This window comes from Falco naumanni, chromosome 3 (genome assembly GCF_017639655.2).
Source record: "Falco naumanni isolate bFalNau1 chromosome 3, bFalNau1.pat, whole genome shotgun sequence".
NCBI lineage: Eukaryota > Metazoa > Chordata > Aves > Falconiformes > Falconidae > Falco > Falco naumanni.
The window spans coordinates 76,166,389-76,191,666 of NC_054056.1; the positions used below are offsets into that span (position 1 = coordinate 76,166,389).

The 25,278-nt window shown below is 39.9% G+C and overlaps 1 protein-coding gene across 1 annotated transcript in view; it reads left to right on the forward strand.

The window, feature by feature from the left end:
- The first annotated feature begins 523 nt into the window (after positions 1-523).
- Positions 524-25,278, forward strand: part of RAB2A (RAB2A, member RAS oncogene family) — a 44,080-nt gene continuing 19,325 nt past the window's right edge. The window contains exons 1-6 of the mRNA XM_040587303.1: positions 524-692; positions 785-910; positions 10,536-10,607; positions 14,102-14,169; positions 23,116-23,198; positions 24,609-24,701. Of these exons, the coding sequence (XP_040443237.1) occupies positions 865-910; positions 10,536-10,607; positions 14,102-14,169; positions 23,116-23,198; positions 24,609-24,701 (362 nt within the window). The 5' untranslated portion in view covers positions 524-692; positions 785-864. The remainder of the gene's footprint in view (positions 693-784; positions 911-10,535; positions 10,608-14,101; positions 14,170-23,115; positions 23,199-24,608; positions 24,702-25,278) is intronic.

A 25,278-nucleotide genomic window follows, 5' to 3' on the forward strand; every position in this document is an offset into this window, starting at 1 on the left:
TAAAGGTGTCTCTAGCTCAGAGCTGGGCTCGCAGCCTTCGACGGAGCTAGTTTCCCTGGTCCTTTAGCCAGAAACACCAGAGACACCTCAGCCAGCAGCGCTGGGCTTCAGCCGCACCCCCACACCTCAGCACCTCTGGCCCTGGTGCAAACCAGGAGCTCGTCAGCGCCTAACGACGGCCCGACTGCCTCCATCCCCCATTTCTCAGCCTCTCCCCGCAGGGCCGCCCTCGGGGGTCACCGCGGAGGAGACGCCGCCGCCACGACACCCCCCGGCCTCCGGGACAACGCACCCCGCCGCTTATTCCTCCCGCCAGGCGAAGGCAAAGCAGCAGCCCAAGGTCCCAGCACCCGTTACAGCGGCCAGAAGAGGGGACCAGAGCCGGCCGGCCGGCCGGCCACCCCCTCACACCCAAGCCGCCGCGGCCCCGCTCCGCCGCCATCCCGAAGCCCCGCCCCCACGCCGGCAGGAGGCGGCCGCGCGCCCCGAGCCAGCGGCTGCCTCAGCACTTCCGGGTCGGGGGCGGGGCGGAGCGAGGAGGTGGGTGCGTGACGTTGCCGGAGGGGTCCGGGGCCGCTCGGCGCCTGTTATTGTTCTCGCCGCCCGCTCTTCCCGCCGCCGCGTCTGCCTTCCCCGGCGCCTCGGGGAGCGGCGGGAGGGCAAGCAGCGACCGAGCGAGCCCGCCGGCGGAGGTAGGAGGGAGCGGGCGAGCGGTGCCCGCGGAGGCGCCCGGCGGGAGCGGGCCGCCGCCCGGTGGCCGTTAACCGTTTCCACCTCTCCGCAGCGCGAGCCCTGACAGCGGGGGAGGGGGCAGAGCGCGCGCGCGTCACGCAGGAGTGAGGGAGAGCCGGGGACCGGGCGGCCATGGCCTACGCGTATCTCTTCAAGTATATCATCATCGGGGACACAGGTAAGCGGCGGGGGCGGGAGGCGAGGCGAGGCCGCCCCGGGAGCGCGGGGGGGCGGGCGGAGCGCGGAGCAGGGCCTGGCTCCCCGCTCCCATTTCCGCAGTGCTGGCGTCGTCGACGTGGTGGCTCTGCGCGAGGAGGCGGCTCCCCCCCGCCTCTGCGCCGGGCCCCGCCCGGCGGCCTCGGCCTGCCCCTCGGCGGCTCCGCGCCCGGGGCCTCGGCCTGCCCCTCGGCGGCTCCCCGCCCGGCGACCTCGGGCCGCGCACCAGGCCCGGAGGCCTGACAGCCGCCGCCGGGCCTGGCTGTCAGGCCTCGGGGCAGTCGGGCCGTGTCACGCCCCTGGCTGCGGCATCTGGCGGGGGGAGGAGGAAGGCGCTGTCACCTCAAAACTTGTACCTGGGGAGTGGCCCTTATTTGCATCCCTGCAGAGGTGAGGCCTGAGAGGTGCCACATGCCATCCCGCAGTTTTGCGGTGAGGCCAAGACTACTGCTGTGTGGTACATTCAGCTCAGGCCGCAAGGATGCCGTTTCCAGCCCCAGCTGGAGGTGCTGTAGCAAACTGTCAAGACATGCTGTCAAAGGCAAATTAAAAGCCCTGGTTCTTATCCACTGATTTACAGGAACTATTTTTTTTAATTACTGTTATTGACCGGTGCTTTCCCAGATACTTCGTGTCGCTTCTGTGCTCTCTTCTCATTTGCTTCCCACTTTTAAAAACTTGCTGCATTCAGTTTGTCATTGGCTGGTGTGTAAAATAGTAATGCTTACAAATGCTGTGAGCATAACAATATGCTGATAGGAATTGCTGTTTGAAGCCCATTTGCCAATATATTCTCTGCTTCCTTAGTACAGTGTGGATATAAGTAGCATACTTGCATCAAAGTGTTGTCAGGACAGGGTAACACATAGTTAACTATTGTGCCTGAGTATTGTGCATCTCTCTTGTTGTGTTCCTCATACCTGAATAAATGCTTTTTTTAATAAGTTTGATGACACAGCTGTCACTTTACATGCTATTCTAAAGAGGCCTCTGTAATGTACTTCATACCTCTGAACCACACTATCACTAGAGTATAATCATACATTACACTTGCATTACACATGAGGTTGTTAAATACACTGGATGCAACTACTATGTGACTTTAAATGTAGGTTTAAAAAAAAATATAAACTCTAGAAGCTTTTTTAGGCTACTGCAGCAGTAGCTGTACTACAGATTAATCTTAAGAAATATCACAGCTGTGACAACTGTGTTGGAAGCATTAGGCTGTAGATGATGTGAAAACTCTGATTTTTTTATTGGGTATTTAAGTGAGTGACAGCTCGTTAAACCAGAGGACATGAGATTACCTGAGCAGATTCAAGGGAAGTAAGAAGAGTTTTGTCTGTCCAGGGTGATGCAAAATGGTAGGTGCAGGGTTCAGAGTGATAGTGCTTCAGAACAGGTGGCCTATTCTAGTACATCTCTAAAAACTGTGATTGTTAGAAGTGGTGCAAATGACAGCAGACAATTGCTTTATTACATTCATTGATTGTACGCTGATTAAATTTCTACACAGAAATACTCTTGGTATAATGGGGTGTGTTGCACTTTTGCATTTCAGTACCTTGAAATGTGAAATACAGAATGAATTACATTGTTTCAGCTGCTTAAGAGCCATATAAGGGAGGAGTGAGATAGAGAAAGGAAACACAGAGAGGAAAGCAGCTCACAAATTTGTGTTTTGATGTTTGGGTTTTTTTTTTTTTAATTTCTGTGGCTTTTATTGAGAGTTGCTACAGGAGGCTAACTAAAACTACTGCAACAATCATTCTTGAAGTGAGTTAAATATGCCAGTAGTGGTAAGTTGGTTTTGCTTTTATTTAGATCTCCTATGAGCCTTGTAAGTATTCCAATATAGCTAGGACCAAAGAACCAATCTATGTTGTGCAGTTTGTTGCCAAAGTGACTGATGGTTTAGGTGTTACTACTGTTCCTCAGACAAAGGCAGTTGAACTCATAGCTCTCCTGATGGGAATTAAGAGTGGATTGGGAGTATCGTGTTCAGTTCCAGTGGTGGTCTGCTACAGCATTCCAACCAGTGAAGAGATGCCAGTGGCCTTGCAGGCCATGTAATTTTCATAACAATAAAGAAATTTATCTCTGGGACTTGATTTAGAGTATTTGGAAATGAATAGGCTGCCTGGTGACTCAGCAATTAGTTGTAAACAAACTGTAGGAGAAAAGCAAGGCAGCATCAGCTGAGGACAGATGTTAACATTTAGCTCATCTTCCTTTTCAGCACTGCAAAATGAAGTGGGTTATGCAAACCATAAAAAACCCAACAAAAAATGCCTGCAGTTATACAAGTTATACCTGCATGTATCTTCTCTGAATTGTGATTCCGCATGCTTTCATCTACTTAACCACAGGAATTCAGTATGATCTCAATGTCTTAAAATGACAGCCACAGAAACTGACTGTGCAAGACTGCCTTTTTCTCAACAGCTCTTGTCCCCTTGCATTGCTTGCTTCATTGGTTGTTGACTTTGTGACTTTTTCTTTTGCTGGTACTTCAAGCTTTATGAACCTGGGATCAATTCTGTTCTGGTTGTTACGTTTTGCATAATTTAGAAAAAAATATATTTTTTCCATGTAGTTAGAACTAGTTTAAGATCTGCTTCGTTTTCTGTTGTGGGAGAGACCTGAAATGGCATAGCTGTCTTTCAGGTGCTCAAGCAACATTGCCATAAATCTGCAGTTTTTACATTGTCTGCGTGGGACAGTAGCTGGGGAATTTCATAGAGTCGATAACTTTAAGAGAAAAATTCAAGTATTATGGAATACTGACTGCTGGGAGAGTTAACCAGGAAAAATCTTTTGATCTGAGTATTTCCAAAACATTATAGGACTTTGCAAATGCATTTAGAAGCATATGTGTTGCATTCTGCTTAGGGCTGTGTCTCCAAGACCTTTGACTTGGTTGTTGGTAGTGTCGATTTCATTTTGATTGCCTGTAGGAGTTGGAGCGTTCATCCACTCTTCCCCACACATCTACTTTTGGCCACCAGTTGAAGTCAAGATGGACTTTGATGTGAGCTAGGGTGAACATTTTTAGCACATGAGTACTGCCTGGTTTTACAGTTGATGGCTGAAAGTCTGTCGTTTTATTTCTTACAAGTTTGATATGTTTGATACGATAGTGAAACCTTCTTTTCTGCTTGAATGTTGTTGTTACTAGCAGTGTACCAGATGGGAATAATCTAGGAATGATAGGTGAGATTTCTGTGAAGACTAGAGCTGGAAATTTTTTTTTCCATAATATTTAATATGTATTAGACAGGATTTCTTTATATTAGAGTATGTTTGCTAGATTCCACTAGAGAATGCTAGTGAACTTTAGTATACCAAAAATACTAGTTTTGTAATGGTCAAGTTTCTTGCCACCAACATAACTTGTCAGTTGTATTCCATCTAAATGTTATGATGAGTGTTGCTGCATCTTCCATGAGCAGGTCTGTATTCTGCTTTTCCTGCATGTGTTGGTTCAGCAGCACTCAGAGCTTCTTGCATAATGAACTTTCATTTGCCTTTCAATTTCAGCAGATAGTTGCTGGTTATAAACCAACAGTATCTCAAAGTAGTTCTTATTAGGGGAAGATGATGAAAGAAAATATAATTGCTTGGTGATCTAATTTTTCTCACTCTAAAGTAAGCTGCCTAGTCAACCATTTCACTTGTCTAGGGGATTCTCAAATGTTGAAATTAAGCAATTGAATTAGCTTTATTTTTCAGTCTTCCTTGTGAAATGTGTCTAGTATCATTGCACTTTGTTCTGGAACAGCAGCTGTTACTAGCTAGTGATGTGCATGACCAGAGCCTCTTGCCCTTATTTTCTCTAAGTATGTAACTACTTCTTAACTGAACAGGTTTTCATCCCATTAGAGCTGCTGTTATCATCCCATGATAGCTTGAGAACTTTTTCATACTGAAAACCAGAGTACTGATCTGTACTACTTAAATCTTGCTTTGAGACCCTTTTGATGGTCCTTTGATCCCTAAAAGAGCAGATATTAGGTGTTGTACAAGTGTATCTTCTTGGCCTCTTAGACGTTAACTAGAATTAATGAATTGTAAGTAGATGCCTGTACAGATGATTTATGAGACTGTAACTTGCACCCTCGTACTAATTTCTAACCTTTAAACCAAAACCACCCCACCCCACTAAAAAAAACCTGAGCAATGCTTCCCTCCCCAACTTTGACTAAAACAATTTTATTATGAAGGGCTGGCAGTTTTCTGAGTCTTCTGTGATCATCCAGGACGCAAAGAGATTTTGTATGGACTCATGTAGTTTTATTTTGTTTGGAAATAATTTTTATTTAGTTTTAAAACCTGCAGTTAGCAGTTGGGTAGTGCCATACTAGATGAAATGTGACAGAGCTGAACAGCTCCTTTCAGTTTGTAGGTCTGCACAAATTTTTATATAGAAGGGAAAACTTACATCATTGGCTCTTGTAAATAATTTACAGCAATGTCTGCTTAAGTATTGAAGCTGAATTTAAAGAGCTATAAAGCCATTTTTATGACATTAATTTTCCAAAACTTATGTAGCCATCATGAAGGATTTTGGAGGTTAATTTTCTTCCCTTCTTGCCCATGCTTATGTTGGTATGTGAAATACCTTTGCTCTATAACTGACAGTTTGGAATGTTGTAGTTTGTTCTTCCTACTAATTTAAATAGAATTTTTCCATTTGATGTTAGTTTTGACTAACAGATAACTGACTGAAAAGAGGTTAAGAATAATCTTTGCTTTAGGTTAATGTCTCATTATGCTTAGGCCTGTGAAAGGGTAGTACTGCACTTCAAGTTGCATAAAGATATTGGGAAGGAAGGAGACAGGGAATGAGCTGTGGCTTGTGATAGCAAAAGGGCTTATGAAATATGTGGAAGCTGTGCAGACTGCTAGAAAGAACTACAAGTACCTCATAAGCCAGGTTAGAGGTATATATCTTGTGTTATTTGTACTATTTAATTACTTGGTTTAAATCTGAGCTGGTTTTATAATCTATATTATTTGAAGCTTGATCACTGTTTGTCCTCAGCCTATTTAAAGATTTATTTTTGTTTGTTTTCTAAAGAGATGTAACAGAAGTAGGAAACTTGTTTCAGCTGAGTTGGTATTGGGACTTTAGTATCGTGGGCATCCAAGCTGACATAGTTGATTACACATGAAAGGACTTACCTTGTGGTGACTTTCATAGTCTGCCATGAGCTAAACCAACCCACTAATGCAGTAGAAACTACCTACTTTTTGGTTAACTTTTTACTTGGTGGCTGAGTCAGCAGAGTTGGCCCAGGGAAGGGCTTTCCAAAGCCTAGCGTACTTCCAAGGGAGGAAACAGGACCTAGGAGGATCAGTGAGAGGGATATCAAAGGGGGAGTAGGTCTTCATCTCTGTTGGTGGTGAACTGATTGATCACCTTGTCTTGTGAAGTAACAATGACAAAAATACAGTTCTGTGAGATGGCTGAGTTAATTCAATATTTATCCACCACCAGAATGGGTGGACTTGGTTACCACTCCTTGTCTCAGCCATGAACTTCTGCTTCTTAGGCTGTCAAAATCAGTGCTTGTCTGAGAGAGCCAGTTCAGCTCACAAAGGTGATCTATAAAATAAAACCAAGCAAATAGTAGGTATGGTCAGAAAAGTGTAAGAGCTATTTTGAGTAAGGTGAAACTGTGTGGGAAGGGCTGAGCATACCATACCCATCAGAAGCAGCTAGCAGATTAACTAAAGATACTTGTCTTCAGGATTCAGTTTTGATATCTAGGTTGGGATGACTGCTACTGCAGTTCTTTTCCTCTGCCACCTTTCTTGGGCTATAGTGGTGCTTCTGTGAACAAGTAAGGAAATTATCATAACTCCCTCTTCCCTCCTTTTTTGAGACATTTTTAGTTTTGAGCCAGATCAACTTTCCAAGACAAACAAACATAAGTGGAAGGAATACTGATGAGTTTTGCTAATGGTAAGAAAAGCCTGGAAGTTTGCCTTATGTTGACTAGTGCACCTCTGACTTTGCAGCTGATGACTGAGCTTTCCTTGCCCTGTTCACAGGGAGTCACAGCAGCTGGAAGGGGAGAAGGAAGCAAATGAGCTGTCTTAGCAAGAGCCATTTAACTGGCTCAGCTGTATCATCACCTGTGCTATGGTTGCAAAGCTGCTTTAACTGCCGTGAGCATAGCCTGGTACTGAAAAGACGACCCTTCCCTTTGATATGTATTTTGTAGCCCTAGTCTCATGCACATAATAGTGTTTTGGGTGAGTGTAGTTTTATGCTGGATCTGTTTCTTGGCTTAGCTCACTGCATAACTTGGTGAGTGAGAAGGGAGAGGTTAGCTTTACCACCAAACTGTTCTGGCTTGCTAAGCAGTGAAATCGACACTGGTGTTGATGTAAGGAGGGGGGGAGGCAATGCATGGCTGGGCCAAGGTGGACAACAGCAAAGCTCTGGCAGCCGTTACCTAGGGAAACTGACTGTAGAGTGGCACCCAGATAAAGAGGAGACTTAAGAGAGGCAGAGGAATTTGGAGAACCAACTGAGGTTTGGAATTCAGAGCCAGAGGGTAAAACTACTGTAGCACAAGTTCCACTTCCCATCACTGTTTGGGTACTAAAAGTGATGAAGGGATCCTGGAACAGGCACTTGCAGGGAAGCACACTGCTCCCCTCTGAGCATGTAATCCATTGTTTTAATTTGTTCCTAAGCAAGAGCTTTTGTTTGCTGTGGTTGTTGGTGAAGTGTAACCAAGCTCTGCTCATTTCTTGTTTTAAAATACTAAGATTTATATTTTTTTCTCTGGGGGTGCTTTATCTGAAGCTGTATTAAAGTAATTGTGGCAGTAACATGGAGAATGAGTTAATAAATAACTGAATCTGTCCCTTCTGTGTCTGCAATTGACTATCATGAGACATGCTCAGCTACTTTTCCCAGAGTGTCTGCCTCATTTCAGGTATGAGATTTACAGTGCTAAGTGAATGAGATGCCTGGTAAACAGCCACTTAGCTCATAGAGTGAGTTAACCAGTGTAGTTACTTTGAACCATCTGTATGCCATGGAGTTAGTGGCCATGCAACTGTTAATTGATCTTAATCAAGCTCCAGAACCTGATACAGGTTCTGGGCTGTGTCTACCATAGTGCAGCCTGCTCAGGCTTTGCAATTGAATGGTCCACAAACTATTCTCATAAGAACTTTCCTGTTAAAAATGATAAAATTAAAATATTACTATTAAAAATAGGCAATAAAATATTTTAAACCTAAACTTAATAGGTGCTGCAGCTTTGTTTGCAACTTTTTGAACTTCTTTTTCAGTCAGTGGCAGTACAGAACTTAGGGCCTTCCAGGTGTATTTTGCTGGAACGTTCTGAAGTAGCAGGAATGGCATTAAGACAGAAACTAGTTAATTTTTCTGTTTCTGGGTGTGAACCCACCACTCTGCAGTCTGCTCCTAAAAGGCATGCTGCATAGAATTAACTAGAGGTGCAGTCATCTTGTGCCAGTTTGAGACAGGGCTTGCATCAAAGGGCTGTGCTCATCTGTTGTCTTTGCTGTGTTGATGCTAGTGTTTGTATCTCCTCTTGAACCAACACACTGGTCACTAGCATTACAAGAAGAAATACCAGATTGCCACTTGAGAACTAGTGCTGGGACATGTAAACAAGTGTCACTTTGTTGATTAGATTTTGAAATGTTTTTCAAGTCTTCATAAGATTTGTGCAGGAATATTGGATAGCTTTGAGGTTCTGATACTGAATTATATCAATGATACTGAAATCACTTTGTTGGGTTAATGATAAAAGCTATTTTCCATTCTATTTCTGGTGTGATTTATAGGTGGTTTTTTGTAAGCGGGATGGTGATTATCTTCGGTGATGGGGCTGCTGTGTGTCATTGGTGGTTATCTGTGTATATAAGCAGTGTTCTGTGAGTAGAAGATACTACTATTTTAAGATTAGTTTTGTGTTCTCTGTCCCTACAGCTCTAGTATTCTGCCTGTCCTTCTCCCTATTTCTTACCTCCAGCACTCTCCCCCATTCCTTATCTACTACTTATGCCCACAGAGCTTGCTATCATAAGCCAGAGAGCTACAGGAAAGAGATGTTAAGGCTAGTGCTGCAAGCTTTGCCTTGGGCTGCAGTTCCATGCCACTCTAAGCTGTTGATCTGCTGGCTGCTGCATTTCTCTGCCCTCATTTGAACTAACCCTCATGCTTGTCTGACTCTGCATTAAGCCGTTTCTGTTTGTCACTCTTCTTGTCAGATCAGCATGCTAACCCAGCAGACAACTGCAATTGCTTCAGAACTAATCTAAGCCACGTGAAGAAATGGGCACGAACGTGCTGTAGGGGAGAGAGTAGGGACAGCAGCACCAACAATTGGCTTAGGCTGCTGGAATTGCTACATCACTTGGGATATTAATCTCAGAGTGGCATCGATTTGTCGCAGCTCATTTTGTAACAAAACTAAATGCAGGTCTCCTATTAAGTTTGGTTGAAACTAGTCATAGTTTTTTGAGACCAAAATGACAGATGGGCAGTGATTGCTATTGTGTAGGCTTGCTTTCCTCATGAAACCATACTAAAAATCTTGTTGAATTTAGTAGTAGAAATATTGGTGTCACTATATGCAAACCTCTGTTATGCATATCTTGTGTCTTGCAGTATGGTTCTTTTCCTTATCCCTTTGTTCAGAATTTAAATGTATGTAAACCGAAGGTATGACTGTCAAGTTTTAAAAGGCTGAAAGTATGAAATATTCCAGAACAGGAAGAATGACCCCTCCAAGTAAAAGAACAAGGAAAAAATAACAGTAAACAACAGTATTGTGTTTATAAACTTAGATAGTTAGGAGTACTTCTGTTGACTGCATTAACTTTTACTTTTCTGTGCTTTCACATACAGAAGAAGTTGCCCATTTGCTTACCATTGTCCATGTGATGTGAAGTAGTTAATCCGTTTGGGTTGGAAATCAGGATATCTGAGGGGAACAATGTGTTGTCTGGCTGGCTGTAGTGTGAACTCAGCTGTTGCCAGTTCTGCTGGGACTATTTTTTGGCCTGTTGGGAACCAATGGGCAGTGGCACATAGTGATTCTAGGCAGCCATATATGTAGTGCTGTTACCTCAGCTGATAAATTAGGAGATGGGTGAGAGTGAGGTGTTGTGGAGGACCTAGTTAGCTTGGAAGAAGGCTGAAAGTACTGAAGGGGAAGCAGATGCAGGGTTGTGAGGGGGGTAGCAAGACCTGTAGTTACAGTGGAGAGAGGATGTGAAATGATACTTTGAAGGTCTGTTAGGAAATATATTTTTTTCTACTTAATTTTAAAGGCAGAAGTACGGTTTTGGAAGAAGAATTAATTTTTTTGTTGTTTTTGAAAAATACTACTTTAATGTTTCTGGAACTTTGAAAGCTGTTGTGGTATGAAAAAGTTACACAGGATTCAAAGCAGGTGAAATCTAGTATCCCAAGTTCTAATAATGAGTTTTAAATAATATATAACATTCATCTAAATGACTACCTATTGGTTCTTAACACATGTTTTTAATTTGCTTAAAACTTCTTTCTTTTGGTTGTTTTTTTTTAGGTGTTGGGAAATCATGTTTATTGTTGCAGTTTACAGACAAGAGATTTCAACCAGTCCACGATCTCACTATTGGTAGGTCTCTTTTGTCCTCCACAGTGCTAATGGTTAAGCAGCCATGGTACCTCAGCATGCATTTATGAGTTTGTTGTGCTGTAGTAATGTAGAATTTGTGCTGTATTAAGGTAGCAGTGAATCTTTAGCTGATCAGTATTTGTTAGCTAATAAAGCCAAGTGGAGATCTTTTTTCTTACTGGGAAGGTACAATGTGAAACAATTAAAATTCGTAGCTATAGTATCTTCAACAGAAAAGCTAAAACCTAGGCATGGAAGGAGAATTGGCTAAGCTTCACATGCATTGATGGTGATGCAAATGGCAGATATTTCATAGAAAACAGAATATTAGCCTAGCCACAGAATCTTGAAGACAAGTTACAGGTAAACTAAAGCAAAATTAACCTTAAAGATGAATAAACAGATTTACGATTTGGGAAGACTAACTTCTGGATGGGGAAGGATTGAAGTATGAAGGTATTCACTGGAAGGGACGGGGGCGTTCTGCCTGACTCCTCAATTGAATGTGGACCATTTGTGTTAGGTATGATTTGATACTGATAACTAGGGGAAATTAATACATGTTGACAAGAATGCATTGCCTCTGATCTAGCTACAGTAAATGATGCAAACTTCTTTCCACACAAAATATGAGGAATAGTGTGGGAATTTTGTGGGCAAGCTTAGCCTTCAGGTGAGTGAAACAGTGAAACCTGGTAAGCATAACAGATGCTAGTCTCTGATAAGGCTGCAGAACCTTTGAACTTCTTGATGTTATTTCAAGGAACCTATCAGCTCTAATCATGATGAGCCTTGCACAAAATGTATCCCTAGTCTCTATTTTTAGTTTGTGTCCTGGAATAGGTGGGCTTCCTGTGTTTGGGAGTACTGAACCAGATGATTGAAATACAAACAAATATTCTTCATGTGACAGAATGTATCAGGTGGTTTGGTTATGGGTTCCCTTTCTGTCTTGACATTCCTCCCACACCTTGTGTGTGGCTGTCTATATAATTCAAATTCTTCAGCTAACATCAGTTTTCAAATATTTCTGAGGTCTTGGCAGCAGATAGGCTGGCTGAATAAAGAGCCTGAGTTCTTTAGGGAGGCATGAGTTATTGTCATCTTTTCTTCTTTGGGCCTGCCAAATATATGACACCTTATATATCACTTACGCTTTTGGCAGTCCTGTCACATCAGCAAACTGATAGGCTGTGGGAAACAGCTTCACTTCAGCAGGGTGGTTGTAGTACCAGGTCTTTTGTCTGGTGTACAGCTAGATGAAATCTGGGAGCAGGAATTGAAGCTAGTGGGATGAGGACATGAACCTAGCATAATGAGGGATATTAGAAATGGAGCATGGAAAGCTGCTTGGAAAGGGCAAGAAGGGACATAGGCTGGAAGCAGCCTCCTTTCGCTGAACTGAGAGGGCATGCGTGTGTGTTTTGGTCAGGAGAATGGTTCTCCCAATTACCCAAATTGTTTTAGAAAGACAGAAATAAATAAAGAACTTGGGTTCTAAGTTGTATGAGTGCCTGTACAGGGCGAGGTGGGATGGGTTGATGTTAGTTACCTAATGTGCTTCCTGGGAACCTGTAGGTTCAATAAAAAGGCTTGTGTTACATAGACTAACTCTTTTTAATATAATACAATGGTTTTAGCCCATGGGAGTGCAGATTTTATTCCTGCTGTGAGCAACTCTGTTAGAGGAGAAGGGAGACTGAAACTGGACATGTGGAAAGAAGACTTTTCATCTAGAGTTGTGCAAAATTCAGCCCCAAATTTTAGTGTAGTTGGCCTAAAGTGTTATCTGTAAGACTTAAGAAATTCAGAGAGAAACGCTACCTTTAATGAAAACTGAGGGGGGGGGGGGGCGGTGGGGCAGGGGGGGCAGTGGAGGAAAAGCAAAAAAAAAAAAAAAACCCAAAAAACCCCAACACCACACACACCCACACAGCCCAAAAAAACCAAATCCAACAACAAGAAAACACACACCCAACCGTAAAAAACTCCCCACAACATTTGTAGGTAGAAATGGATGACAAAAAGACACTGTAAACATTCTCTTTGGTTTGCGTATTGCCCTTAGAACATGCCCTTACTGTAAACCTGAGCCTTTTCTTTTCCTTCTTTAAGAGGACAGGCTTACCATCCAACTGTGTGTTTTTTCAAATTCAGAATTGTCTCTCAGCAGATATTTTGATGGAACCGAATAAATACCCTTTTAATTTTTCTGTGGGGCTGTTTGTGGAAACTAAACGTTCAGGATGATTGCTGGATTTAAATCAGCAGCTCTGTATGTGCATTTTGAGATCAAGTAACAGCTGCAGTGTTGACACTTGTAGTAGTCAAAGGACCTTCTTCTGGCTTTGCAATCAACTTCAGAGAAAGCCTTGTCGTTCACCTGCTTCCTCCTTTCTGCCCCTCCCCCTCCATTCTTTCAATTTGTTTGTGTACAGTTCTTGCAAGTTATTTGCATACTAAAGAGAGCACCATGTTGTTTGGCCCACTGCTCTTATTTGGCCCTTGGGGAAGGGAGATAGTGGTTCCTACCTGCCCCTTCCCCAAAAGTCATTCTGCAGAAAGCAATGCTGCCCCCCAAATATTCTAAATAAGCTTTTGCAGAGACATTTGAAATACTTCATATCAGGTCTGCTTAATTGGAAGACCCCAGCCCAAATCTAGACAGTGACCAATTTTAGATAAAACTTAACCTACCAACTTGATCTTTGCTTCATATATCCATTATTTCAGAAAAAATACAGATTAATGGAAACTTGATAACCTTTGCATACGTCTGCTATCTTTACACATCTGTCAGATTTTAACTACTGTAGTAATAGCCTCAATGTATGCTTAATTAACTGTTAAAATATCCTAAAAATGCTTCAAATGATGGTACAAAAGGCTTGATTTTTTTCCACTGAAGAAATTCCTTTTTTATTTGAAACATTAATTTTTCCCTCAGTTATTAAATTTGATCTTTAACTAGCTAGAATTTTGGAAGCCCTTTATTTTTGTATAAAGGCAAATGAGTTTTAATACAATCATAAAATTTGTCTTGTTGAAGGTGACATTTGTATAGTGATTAGAATACTTTATTGATAAAGAATTGTAGGTTTAATTTCTTCTAAACTGGCTTTAGCAATCTATCCTTGGCAGAGTGTTAAAGTAACTGTGACTCTTCAGCTTCCTGTTTGCATGCAAAAGCACATGTTTATCTCCCTCTGATCTAGAGCTACGAAATCATCTGGAAAACATTGTAGGAAATGCCTCCTTGGCACTTGCTCTAATTAATGCATTTTTAAAGCACTTGGAAAGTAACAGTTTTCTTCCTTCTGGAAAACTTTACAGCTCTTTCAAATAGCTGGAAAATTAACGAAAAGCAGATTGTGAAAGGAATTGTTTCCTACAAATACAGTGTTGAGTTAAACTTAGATTCTTGCTGTTATAGTACTTGATACTCTTCTCTCTGACACATGCTAATAATGTAATCTTTTCTAAAATCTATTCAGGTGTAGAATTTGGGGCTCGAATGATAACTATTGATGGAAAACAGATAAAGCTTCAGATATGGGATACGGTAAGTAATAAATCATAGAAATTATTTAAACATATGGCTCTACTAGCTTTCCCTTTGTTCTGGGTAAGCTCTATCATCAGCATCCATGTGAAGCTGTACTTTGTCTTGCAGCTTTCTTTGGCTTCTGTGAAAATTAAAAATTTGCTAAAATTTCCTTTTTTTGGAGTGATATATTCTTAAAACTGCAGATTTCTGCTGTTTGCACTGTTTAACTTCCTTAAGTTACACTCAGATTTGTAAGACTGGATGTTTTGCCTCACATTTTTTGTGGAAATTTTCTATATTATTAAGAACTTGTATTTCTCTGGATAGTCTTTCTCTGTGCATTCATGCAAGGTGTGGTTAATATAACATCATGTTGGGAAATTGTGATGTGTCAAGTAGCCTTAATCAAGAATTCTCTAGAGGAAGTGTTTGCATTTCCGATGTAGAAGAAAAGATATGGCTCACTGTTTTCACAGAAGACTTAAGAACTCAAGTTCACTATAATCATGAAGATAGTAAATACTTCAGAAATCAAGAAGGGATTGATAAAAGCTTAATGTTTCAAAAAGTCTGCCAAAATCCAGACTTTGACTTTTGTGGGGGCTCAGGTTAAGAATATACCTTAGCAAAGTCAGCTGTTTTCTTGTCACTTTACCACAGAGCAGTTCTACCTCAGTGCTCAGCGTCTACACTTGTGATGTGATGGCTTTAAGATGCTCTTACTGATAGCTATGTCTTTCAAATGTGCTTAACTGTTCTCTAAGGCAGGGTTGCCTGTTTCCTTTTCCAAGAGCATTTTAGGATACCTTTAGAAACACACCCATGAGCCATAGCCTTGTGTATGTGCTCTTTTTGGTATAGCAAATCAATGAAGGGAGATGCACACATGCAGGGCATGCATATATGAATGTATGTGTACATAAAAATGTAAACAAATGCAATATTTTAGCTGACTTCATAGGTAAGATTTAAAGTACCTTACTTATTTTACAAGTTAATAACTTGAAATTGCATCTAACACCTGTGCCTCCTTGGAAGTTCTCTGTGAAAATGTATAGAAGAGTATGGTCAGATTGTACTTACAGTTCTGATCTTGAATGCAAGTGTGTTGAAGGAATAGCAAAATAAGAAACATGATGAGGTAATTCTCGAGATACCTACAAGTGTTAAGATACTCAGAGATGTCCATAACGACCAGTGTTACTGTGTCTGTAATTGTGTATCTGCATTGAGCATTTCCTGAATTTCTTTTTCTCTTAGTAAAAACTGCTAGCTGTTAGTGGTGCTATCTCTGTATTTATGAAGCTGTAACAACTTCTGTTTGATAAGAGAAGGCTTTTTTTACCCTGTGGCTAAGGAAACTCGTGAGTTATTTGCTTCCAGTTGGTGCTTACTGAGTCACAGCACCATCACTTTTCTGATTTAGCACTAGCCTTACATACCTGGTTTCAATCCACCACTGAACAGGAAGCATCTTGAGCGTAGATGTAAGAAGAGGAGAACTGGATAAAATTTCTTTTGACTGCTTAACAATGAAATAAGGACTTGCTTTCTTAAGACAATCACGTTTTAATTCAGATTTTTCTGGCCAGATATTTCTATGCAATGGTCCTCAGTTTGTGTTGTCTTCAGCCAATCACTGCAGCTCCAAGGAAAGGTATTATCTTGATAATGGGGATATATGGAAGCTGCAGTGTACCTCACTGTGGGAGTATGTTGTAACCTACGGGGCAACTGAAGCTAACACTGTTGTATGTATGCGAGATCTATTTGTGTGCTTTTCTTGTGTTGTAAGTCAAGAATATTTGACTTTGTCATTAGCATCTTAGTTTGGATCAGGAGTGTATTACGGGAGTTAGCTCTGCTTTCTGCGGTCTGGTTTTCATGTGGGAGTACACAAACTGAATTCCTTTCGGATAAGGCCAAACTGAAACAAATCAAGGAATGCACGTATGCCAATTAGAAATTGTAGTCCAGTATTTCATCCTGTGAGTTGGTAGTTTAGTAAAACTAGTTTGTTGCAAAAACACATACAACACACCACCACTCAAAAAAACCCTAAGCCACCACTACCAAAAATTCAAAGCCCACATTCCATGACAGATACTCAGTGTGGCCGTTGCATACTTAGCATTAGTTGTTGCAGTCTTTGCTCTACTGCTGATCATATGTCTACACAAGCAAATAGTGTGTCCTGTTGTTCTCTTGAAACTGCAGGCTGCTCCTGATCTCCCCACTGCTGGGCTCTGCAAGCTTGCTATGTGTGCTGTGGCATGCCCAGGTTTTTAGGTCTGTGAGTCGCTGGGTTTCACTTTTCCTTTCTGATGCGTTTAGGTCAGTCAAGGGGAGTGCAGGTATTGGAACAAATTGTTCATTTGTCTTGTCCTGTGTCTTTAATCTTGGTAATGGCTTTCAATAGTTGGATAGACTGAGAGATACTTTTGTCAAAACTGGTTAGTTGGTAATTGCCGCTACTCTTCTGTGGAAGTGTGGTATTTGAGCTAGTGCCAATTTAAAAAATAACTTTTAGAGAACTAGAAGTGGTCTATAGAAGCTGGTAAGAATCAAAATACCATTCTGGGAGCTGTTAAGCTTTGTGAGTTTAGACAAGCTGTGTAGATGAGGCAGTTTGTCTCGTGGTAGTCTAACACTGAGAAGTATTAAAATTGCTTCTTCTCAGAAAAAATTCATTGTTGTAGAGAGATACTGGGCTTGTTTCCAGGCTGAGTCAGTAGCCATCATTTTGTCATTGAGGGGGACGTTCTGTATTGTATTAACTATTACTAACAAGTCATTGTTGATGAGAAAAAAATAAGCAGTAGTTGAAAGAGGGAATTTAAGTTCTGTCAGACGTTGCAGGGGGAAAGATCAGTGATGATACTAAGTAATACTACATATGTTCTCTAAATTAAATTGATACAAGAATTTTTCCTGTGTATTTAAATACTGTATTTTTTAATATCTTTCTGCTTTATTTCATAGAAATGTGATTAAATGTTTATTTTTAGTCTTAATCTGAACATGACTAAGGTGTTCTAGAAACATAATAATGAATAGTCTTGCTCAGACTAACACTAAATATCTGAAGTCATATTTTTTATAAGGCAATTTCTTGGTTTCCGTATAAATGAGCTTTCTAATTAAATTTACAATGTTTTCTACTAATTGAGAGCCTGCCCAAAAAAAAATGTGTTTGTGCAAAGTGGAAGACCTGACTGTTGAAGTTACATCTCTCTTTCCTAAAACCACGGCGTGACTTGTCCATCCACTTTCAGATATTCTGAATATACTAGTTCTTCTTGGAAACTCAGTTGGTTTTCCTCTATTTGAAAATGCTTTGGATTTAGTAGAACCAAACAAAGTTCCCTTAATTCATTAAATGAATAATAATATCACCTTAGTGATAGTGACAATTGCCAGGATGTAGCATTCACCCCCAAGAGTTCTTTACTGTCTACTTCATGATATTTGCTACTTCCTTTGGTAGTCAGAGGATGTCTTTATGGTCATGGGAAGTTGGTGAATTCTTCTACTGTATTTTTACTAATGTGACCCTTTAGCCACATTCCTGCAGGTACAATGGTTATGTTTTGCAGCTCAAGTTGTGAGGACTTAGTGTTCAAGGCCCTCTTTTACTGCTGTGAAGTAACATCAAGAACTTGCATAGGATCCATTTTGGTTCCTGAAACTTGTTTGATCATCAGTTCACAGACTGTGTTTGCTGCTATGTGAGAGCATGAATTCATTTCTGAATTCATGGATCAGGGGGAATTCATCCATTACTCCTGTTGCAGTTTGTGTAGTAGGACTATCGTCTGAACTAAGTGCCAGTAGCTAAGTTACTGTTCACAACCATGATGGCACTTCAGGAAGCTAAGGGAACTTGATATACCTTCTAGCTTAGTGTTCCCAAACCTTTGTCTGTCATGTGCTTACATGTATTTGGTTATTGAAATGCATGATTATTGATATGTTATTTTATGGCTGGTTGTAAATTTCTTGTCAGTTTATCTGTGGCTTTTACAATAAGAGCTAGTTACTTCCTTTTGTCCGTAGTGGAACTCCTATTTTGGTGAGGCTAGCTACTTAAAACCTAAAAGTTTCAAATATATTTATGGCCTGAAATAAATCAATAAGGATACTTCTAATAATGGAGGACTAAAGCTTTGTTTCTGTGATCTGTTGGGAATTGCTTTGGATATCTAAATGGCATGCATTCAACAACATCAGAAGAAAAGGCAGATGTACAAATGATCTGTACTTAGACATATGTATGGTTTCACCCTTGGGTATCTTTAGTCCTATTAAAATTTCAGTTCTTTTTAGGATGCTGACAGGGTTTTTCTGAAGTAATATGTAACTTGGCTGAATCTCACACAAATTCTGACACTTTCTTAAATTGTTACGGATTCTTTTTCATAAGTGGCCTTAGTTCTGTTCTTGTTTGGGAATGTCTTTGCTGGAAAGGAGCAGGGTTTTTTTAATTTTTATACTGCTTCTGTGCTTATTCTTTGAACTACGTACTACTAAGTCACTTTAAAGTTCTTTTTATTTTGGAGTAGAGGTGTAATTGCAAGAAAGATTAATGCATTTGTGTAAACAAGTTGCCATGTGACTAAAAGGCTGTTAATTTATTTATAACTTTCAAAACTATATTCAAGGGTATGTATTGCTCTTCTCTCTTTCTGGAACATTTTGTTCCAGGGATCAACTTTGTGGAGTAGTTCCCAACTGGCAGTTGTCATAGGTAGCGTGACACTTGTGTGAGTTGGTTGTTTCTTAGATATCTTTCTAGTTTTCTATATGGCTTATGAAAGTGTAAACAAATTTAAATGAGTAATAATTCCCAACGTGAATAAGGTGTTCTGTTACTGGGTTTGAACATATTACACACATATGCCCCTTTTAAAAAGTGAAGGAGTCTAGAGCTGCTACCAGTGGTGGATTATAGCTTCTCATTTTTCATGTACATGTATACTATAAAGTTTCCTCCTAATAAAAACTGTTGGTCAGCTTGGATGTTGAAGGCCTGCTGGGCTGTACACAGATAACTGAAGAAACTTTCCAAAATCATCAGCACTGAAAGTACAGAATTCTGTAAAATAAATGGCCTCTTTTCTAGGGAGATGTGCTGTTGTGGATCCTATCTCATTATCCAACTACTTTCTTGTACTGCATCGTGGTTCTTATTTATTTATTTCCTTAGTTTATAGATTCAAAAATATGCTGTTAAGAGATTTGCAGGAAACTCCTTTTGATAGCAAAGACTTGCCTGCACGTTTTGCAACTGACACCTACATGACTAAGAAACTACACTTGGAAATGGCACTCAGATTTTCTATAGGAATAGTAACACTTGGAGCCTTTTCTCAAATGTCGCAGATACTGTGTCAATGGTAACACAGTTACATAGCTTAAATATTCCTGAAAACTTCAGTGCAGGCCCTAAATCTCTGTATCTTAGTGACCTAATGCTTCGTGTTCTGCTTACATCATTATTTTGAAAATGTTTTGGCCTCTATACTGAGGTATTTTTAGAGAAGCACATGGGATATATGTCCGTGCCGTTCTACAGTTCAAGCAGGGATGAAGATTTTTGTACTATTTTGAAGACTTGCAACTCCTAGAACTATGATTATATGAGTCCCTCTTACCAGAAGGTTTTTGTTAACCAGCATGATATGAATTGTAAAAGATTACAGTCCAGAAAATGGCCAAAAAGAATGTTAGTTAGCACTTAAAACATCAGTGGTTTATCAGAGGCCTGCATTTTTTCACAATCAGTGAATTATGTCAGAGCTAGCACCTTTTTCTCTGAAGAGAGAGGATGTGTGTACAGGCCTGTTGAGTATACATTTATGGTTCTTGCAGGCAACCTTGTCTGAGCTAGAGTTTCTACATGTGAACTAGCTGTCATGTTCTATCTAACCAAAAAGATCTTCCGTCTTCCCACTTCCACTGCTGTGTAGCTCTGAAAGTGGCTGTACCCAGGGGCTGCCTTGGAGAAGAGGTTTGTGTTGCCTGTACCAGATGTAATACGGCCTTGGGGAATACCCTGTTTAGCATTTGTTTAGTGGCTGCTGCCACTACTGTTCTCCACAGTGAACACTGGTACAGGTTGTCCAGAGAGGTTGTGGAGTCTCCATCCTTGGAGATCTTCAGAAGCCTCCTGGACGTGGACTTGGGCAGTCTGCTCTGAGTAGCCCTGTTTGAGCCAGGTGTGTTTAGAACAGGTGACCTCCAGAGGTCCCTTCCCACCTCAACTATTCTGTGATTCTATGAAAAAAAGCTTTTCAATATGGAAAGGGAGGGGGGGGGGAGTACTGGACTTTGGGAGAACATAGAAGGGATGGTAAGAACAGTGTTAATTTCACTTAAGATAAAGGACTTTTCTCTGATTTCAAAGCTGTTTTTCATTTATACTGAGTTTCCATACTACTACTTCTATCTGTTGCTCCTTAGACAAAGTACAATTATAACACACATTTCTTTAAAAAAAGTTGAAAAAGTTGGTTTTGGCTAATAGCCTTTACTTTTTTTTGTGGTTTTTGTTGTCTTTGAAATAGCTTGTCTCCCCTTGGGGGAAAAAGGGGGGGGGGGGGGGGCAGCAGAGAGCGAATTGTCAGTTTAAAAAATGCTTAAAAGTAATGATGGTACTAAAAAAAAAAAAAAGCTGTGGAGTGTATTCTGTATGCCTAACCCTGCTATTCTAGATCTCTCATTTGATCTGATAGTTAAAATAGAAGTAAATTACATATATCTATATATATAAAACAACACAAACACCTTTTAAATATATAATATAAACATAAATACCATGAAGTGTCTTTACGGAAACTCAATTTTCTTCTGTTTAGAATGAAAGGTATTCAGTTTGTGTTGTCAATTTTATATGTAAGCACAAATTCATTATTGCTATGTGGAAGAGAGTGTCTTTGGTGAAGAAGGGGTAACATTTTCTACCTTTTCCCCAGTCTTCCCTTCAGGAAGCAATGATACTTAAATTTCATCATGGGCAAATGAGGCACCATTAAAAATGTTACAGTATTTTCAGGATTTAGATACCAAACTTTTGTAAATGATTCTTATAAGAACTCACAATTCCTACATTCTTCTAAGATCTACTAGAACCTCCGATAATCTTGGTTGACCGTGATTAATTTACTCGGGGAGATGAACAATTTCATGCGTCGGAGTGGAATTTATGAAGGTGGAACAGGCAATCTTTATGCGGTAGGCCAAGTCTACTTCATGTGTGATTTTAGGCAATACGTGGAGTACACTGGTAACAATAAATTCTGTTGTCTAGTTAGAAAAAAATGCTTTATGCATCTACCGTGCACTTGAGCTAGTCACCACATCAAGAAAAAGTTGTAGAGCTTAGTAGAGCTTATGTGTAGGGAACCAAGTACGGCACTAAACTGGGGGCTTTTACTGCTCCTTGCTGCATTCTAGCAGATTGTCTGTATTCTATTACTATAGTTTACATAAAGATGCACTTGGCCTCTCAGCCAACTGCATATGCTATTGTATTCTAATTGTGTTTAAACTAGTACGTATATTGTCTTTCATAACTTCTTCCACTGGAAAGGCTAAGATAAAGTGTTTTCTTAAACTGAAGTAACTGAGTATTCTGGAAGACAAGGATGCTTTCTGAAGACTGAACATGTCAAAACCTGTTGTGGCACTGTTCTTGTTCAATGACAGAATCGAGATCAAGTTCTCCTTGAATTTAAGACGACCTTATATTAAAAGTACAGTAACTGCGAGAAGAAAAAGTTACGCTTTCTTTTTTAGTGTACAATTAGTACACTAATTTTCTAGGTAGGCCTGAAGGGTAGCTTGTATTTGATAAATATTTCACTCTTGCTTTTCACGGGTTTAAATTGGGAAAATTTCTTAGTTCTGCAGATAACTATCTTACTGCATAAGTGGTTTTTTTTCAGCATCAGTATTAGTATTAATTGTGTTCTGTCTTATCTTTGAATTATGCTAAGGCTTCTGTTATTAGTAAATATTAAAGTAAATGTTTCCTCTGACAACTGTCAGGTGCTAGGTAGCACTTCTGAAAAGCATGAGCATGGAGAGTTCAAGGTCTACAACTATGAATATTTATTTTTCAAGATCTGGTTCTGTTAAATGCTGAGATTTTTACAGAATACTTTTCTGTGAGAACTGTCTGATTTATGTAGGATTCTGAAGTTTTTCACCAGTGCATATGAAGATGATTCTTGCATCCTGAAGCTGTTTTGACAAGTATTATTTATCAAGTACAGAGGAAATGGATTAACTGTGGTGCAGAATTGTGTAAAATTGAATTCAGAAACATTTTCTGTTTTTTATAATAAAGTGATTACTGAAAGAATTCCATCTGAAGACTGTTGAAAGCTGGCTACAGTTTATGATATAACGGATAAAATCTGCATCCTTGGCCTTCCAACAACCTTTACACCAGCAGATGGTGGGCGTAAAGATGTCATTCATCATTTATTTACAATGGGCTTTATTTATTCTAGTGTCAACAGCTGCCCCAGGGAGTGGGTTATTGAATTCAAATGTGAAGCTCTGGGTTATTTGCTTCCTTTCAAATTTGTCTTCAGAGCTTAGTTGCTAGGAGTCCATTCTGTGCTCTAATAATGATTCATGTATTGTGAAGCCATTCAGTAAATTGGGTTGTCAGGGATTGCCAAAAAAGGTTTAGAGGTCTTGTTCCGATTTTTTTTTTCCTATTTTTTTAACAGCACTGTGCTGTAGTTGGTGTCTTCTCCTTATGTGCCTTCTTTTGCAACTATGAGAGACTTGGTTCCCAATTGTTCCCTCTCTTGATATTTCCCTCCACGCTTCTTCTTGTCCCTGTTCTCTCAAAAGTCAAATTCTATGATTCTGTGATTCTCAGTTTGTGGTTTTCAGCACCAAAAAATAAATTTGAGGTATGAAATAATGAAACTTTCTCTTCTACAGGCAGGGCAGGAGTCCTTCCGTTCCATTACAAGGTCGTACTACAGAGGGGCAGCAGGGGCTTTACTAGTGTATGATATCACAAGGTGAGAATGCTGAGGAGGTGTAACAATTAAAATGGCATGTCTTTGTAGAATTGTGCTATGGAATATAGCAGTGTTAAAATGTTGAATGTAGTTTGGCTTTTTGTATAGATACTTATAATCTAATATTTTGCCAACTTCCCTTAAGTGCTCAAAATCAAGACACAGCCTATATAACATAGCTTATATATGTTTATATATATATGAAACATATATAACACATAACCTATATACTTCCATTTATCTCTGTGTACTGGTTGAGAAGAAGTATATATAAAGCTTCAGGAAGAATGAAATGAAGTGGTATTATAAACTATTTGACCTTGAACCTCTGGAACCAGGAAAGACCCTGAAATATTTCATGAATTCCTTTCTGTTGTTTTTATTAGTATGAGCTATAATTTTTCTCTAACTATAGCAAATTTTTTTACTGAAATACCATCCTGCAAAGGCATGAAATAGTAAAACGTCAAAGTCCGGTTACATAAAAATACCAGGAAACTTCCACCATTGCTGTGTTTATGAGGTTTACACGTCTTGGTGTGATTTCTGTAGTAGCTGTTAGAAGTGGCTACGGTTTTTCTGCAGTACTGAATAAAGTCTCTATACAACATGTTATCTGCAGAACTGTGGGTACTGTGGCTGGCTTGTGAAAATGTGCAGGCTCCAAAATCCTATTAGGATGTGTGGTTCCCTTTGTGGATCTTGGGTCTCATTGCTGAATTAAGCAACAACTTTTGCAAGAGATTTACTGGACATTTTTCCTTTTGTTCCCCATTTATTTTTAAATATCAGGAAGCCATCCACTTTCCATTGGATTTCCAGCAAAAGAATCTTTGATTCATAAATAGGTGGTTTTACTTTTGTGAAATCTTAAACGCACTTTACAAGCCTGTGACTTAATATTTAGTGTACACATTCTGTAAAATCTGTAACATGCCATGTTAGTGTACTTTACTTTAAAAGACTTCGCTACTAAACTCATTATTCTGTTTATAAACTCACAGAAAATTGTCAACCATTTCCTGCCTTCAGTAGAACAAATATTACTGTATGAGTATGTGATTATTTGTGCTGTTGTTGGAATTGGTTGAGGCTGTTAGGGACTTTTAAAATGCCGTTCAGCAGATTTTATATGTATATAAAATTGCAGATACTTACAGCTGTAAGAATCCTCTTTACTCTTTGTCGCAAACGTGTTTTCAATTACTTTTTAGGCAGAGTTCATTAATGCTCCTTGTTTACTGATTTTTTTGTTCGCCTGTTCTCCCTCTCACAAAGGGATTACTAGCTTTTTTCCCTGGAGCATGTGTACTAATAAACTAGTTGGTTACTTAAGTAGAGAAGAAGACTCATAGAAGGGAAAGGTTTCCTGACATACTGCTTTTAATTTTCATTCTCTTCCATACTTAGGAGGGACACTTTCAACCACTTGACAACTTGGTTAGAAGATGCTCGTCAGCATTCCAACTCCAACATGGTTATAATGCTTATTGGAAACAAAAGGTAAAATTTAAACAGTTATGATTTTATAAATGGTAAAGATTAATGAATTCTGGATTTCAGCTTTTTTGTTTTCTTGGGTTTAGGCAGTACATTAACTTTAAATTACTTTCAGTCACTGGGCTTACTTTTATGGTGAATCTAAAACCTTTCCTTTCCTAATTAGATTAATACAGTGTGCAACACATGTGGATCAACTGCCTTATGTTCCGAGTACCTTAAGTGCTTTAGTTTCTGATTAAGAATCACAAAAGAGAAAATGTTATTAAAAAAAAAAAAAAGGTCCATACTATAGGATTTACTTCAAAAACTTCTCTCAAATGTAAAAAGTACATGCCTTGATGATGATAAGACATTTCTGAATTCCAAGCCTGTTTCATATTCTGTATGTTTTAGCTGGAGCTGGGGGCAGAGAGTGCTTTTGCACCATTTCCTGGTGAATCCAGGCGGCTGTTAGACACTGGGAGATGAAAATACAACTAAAAGTTTTGAAGTGTGTTACTCAGTTTGTAAACGATGATTTACTTGGTCTTCTCGTTAGATACACTATCTAAAGTTCTAAAATGGTTCCTTGTTGATG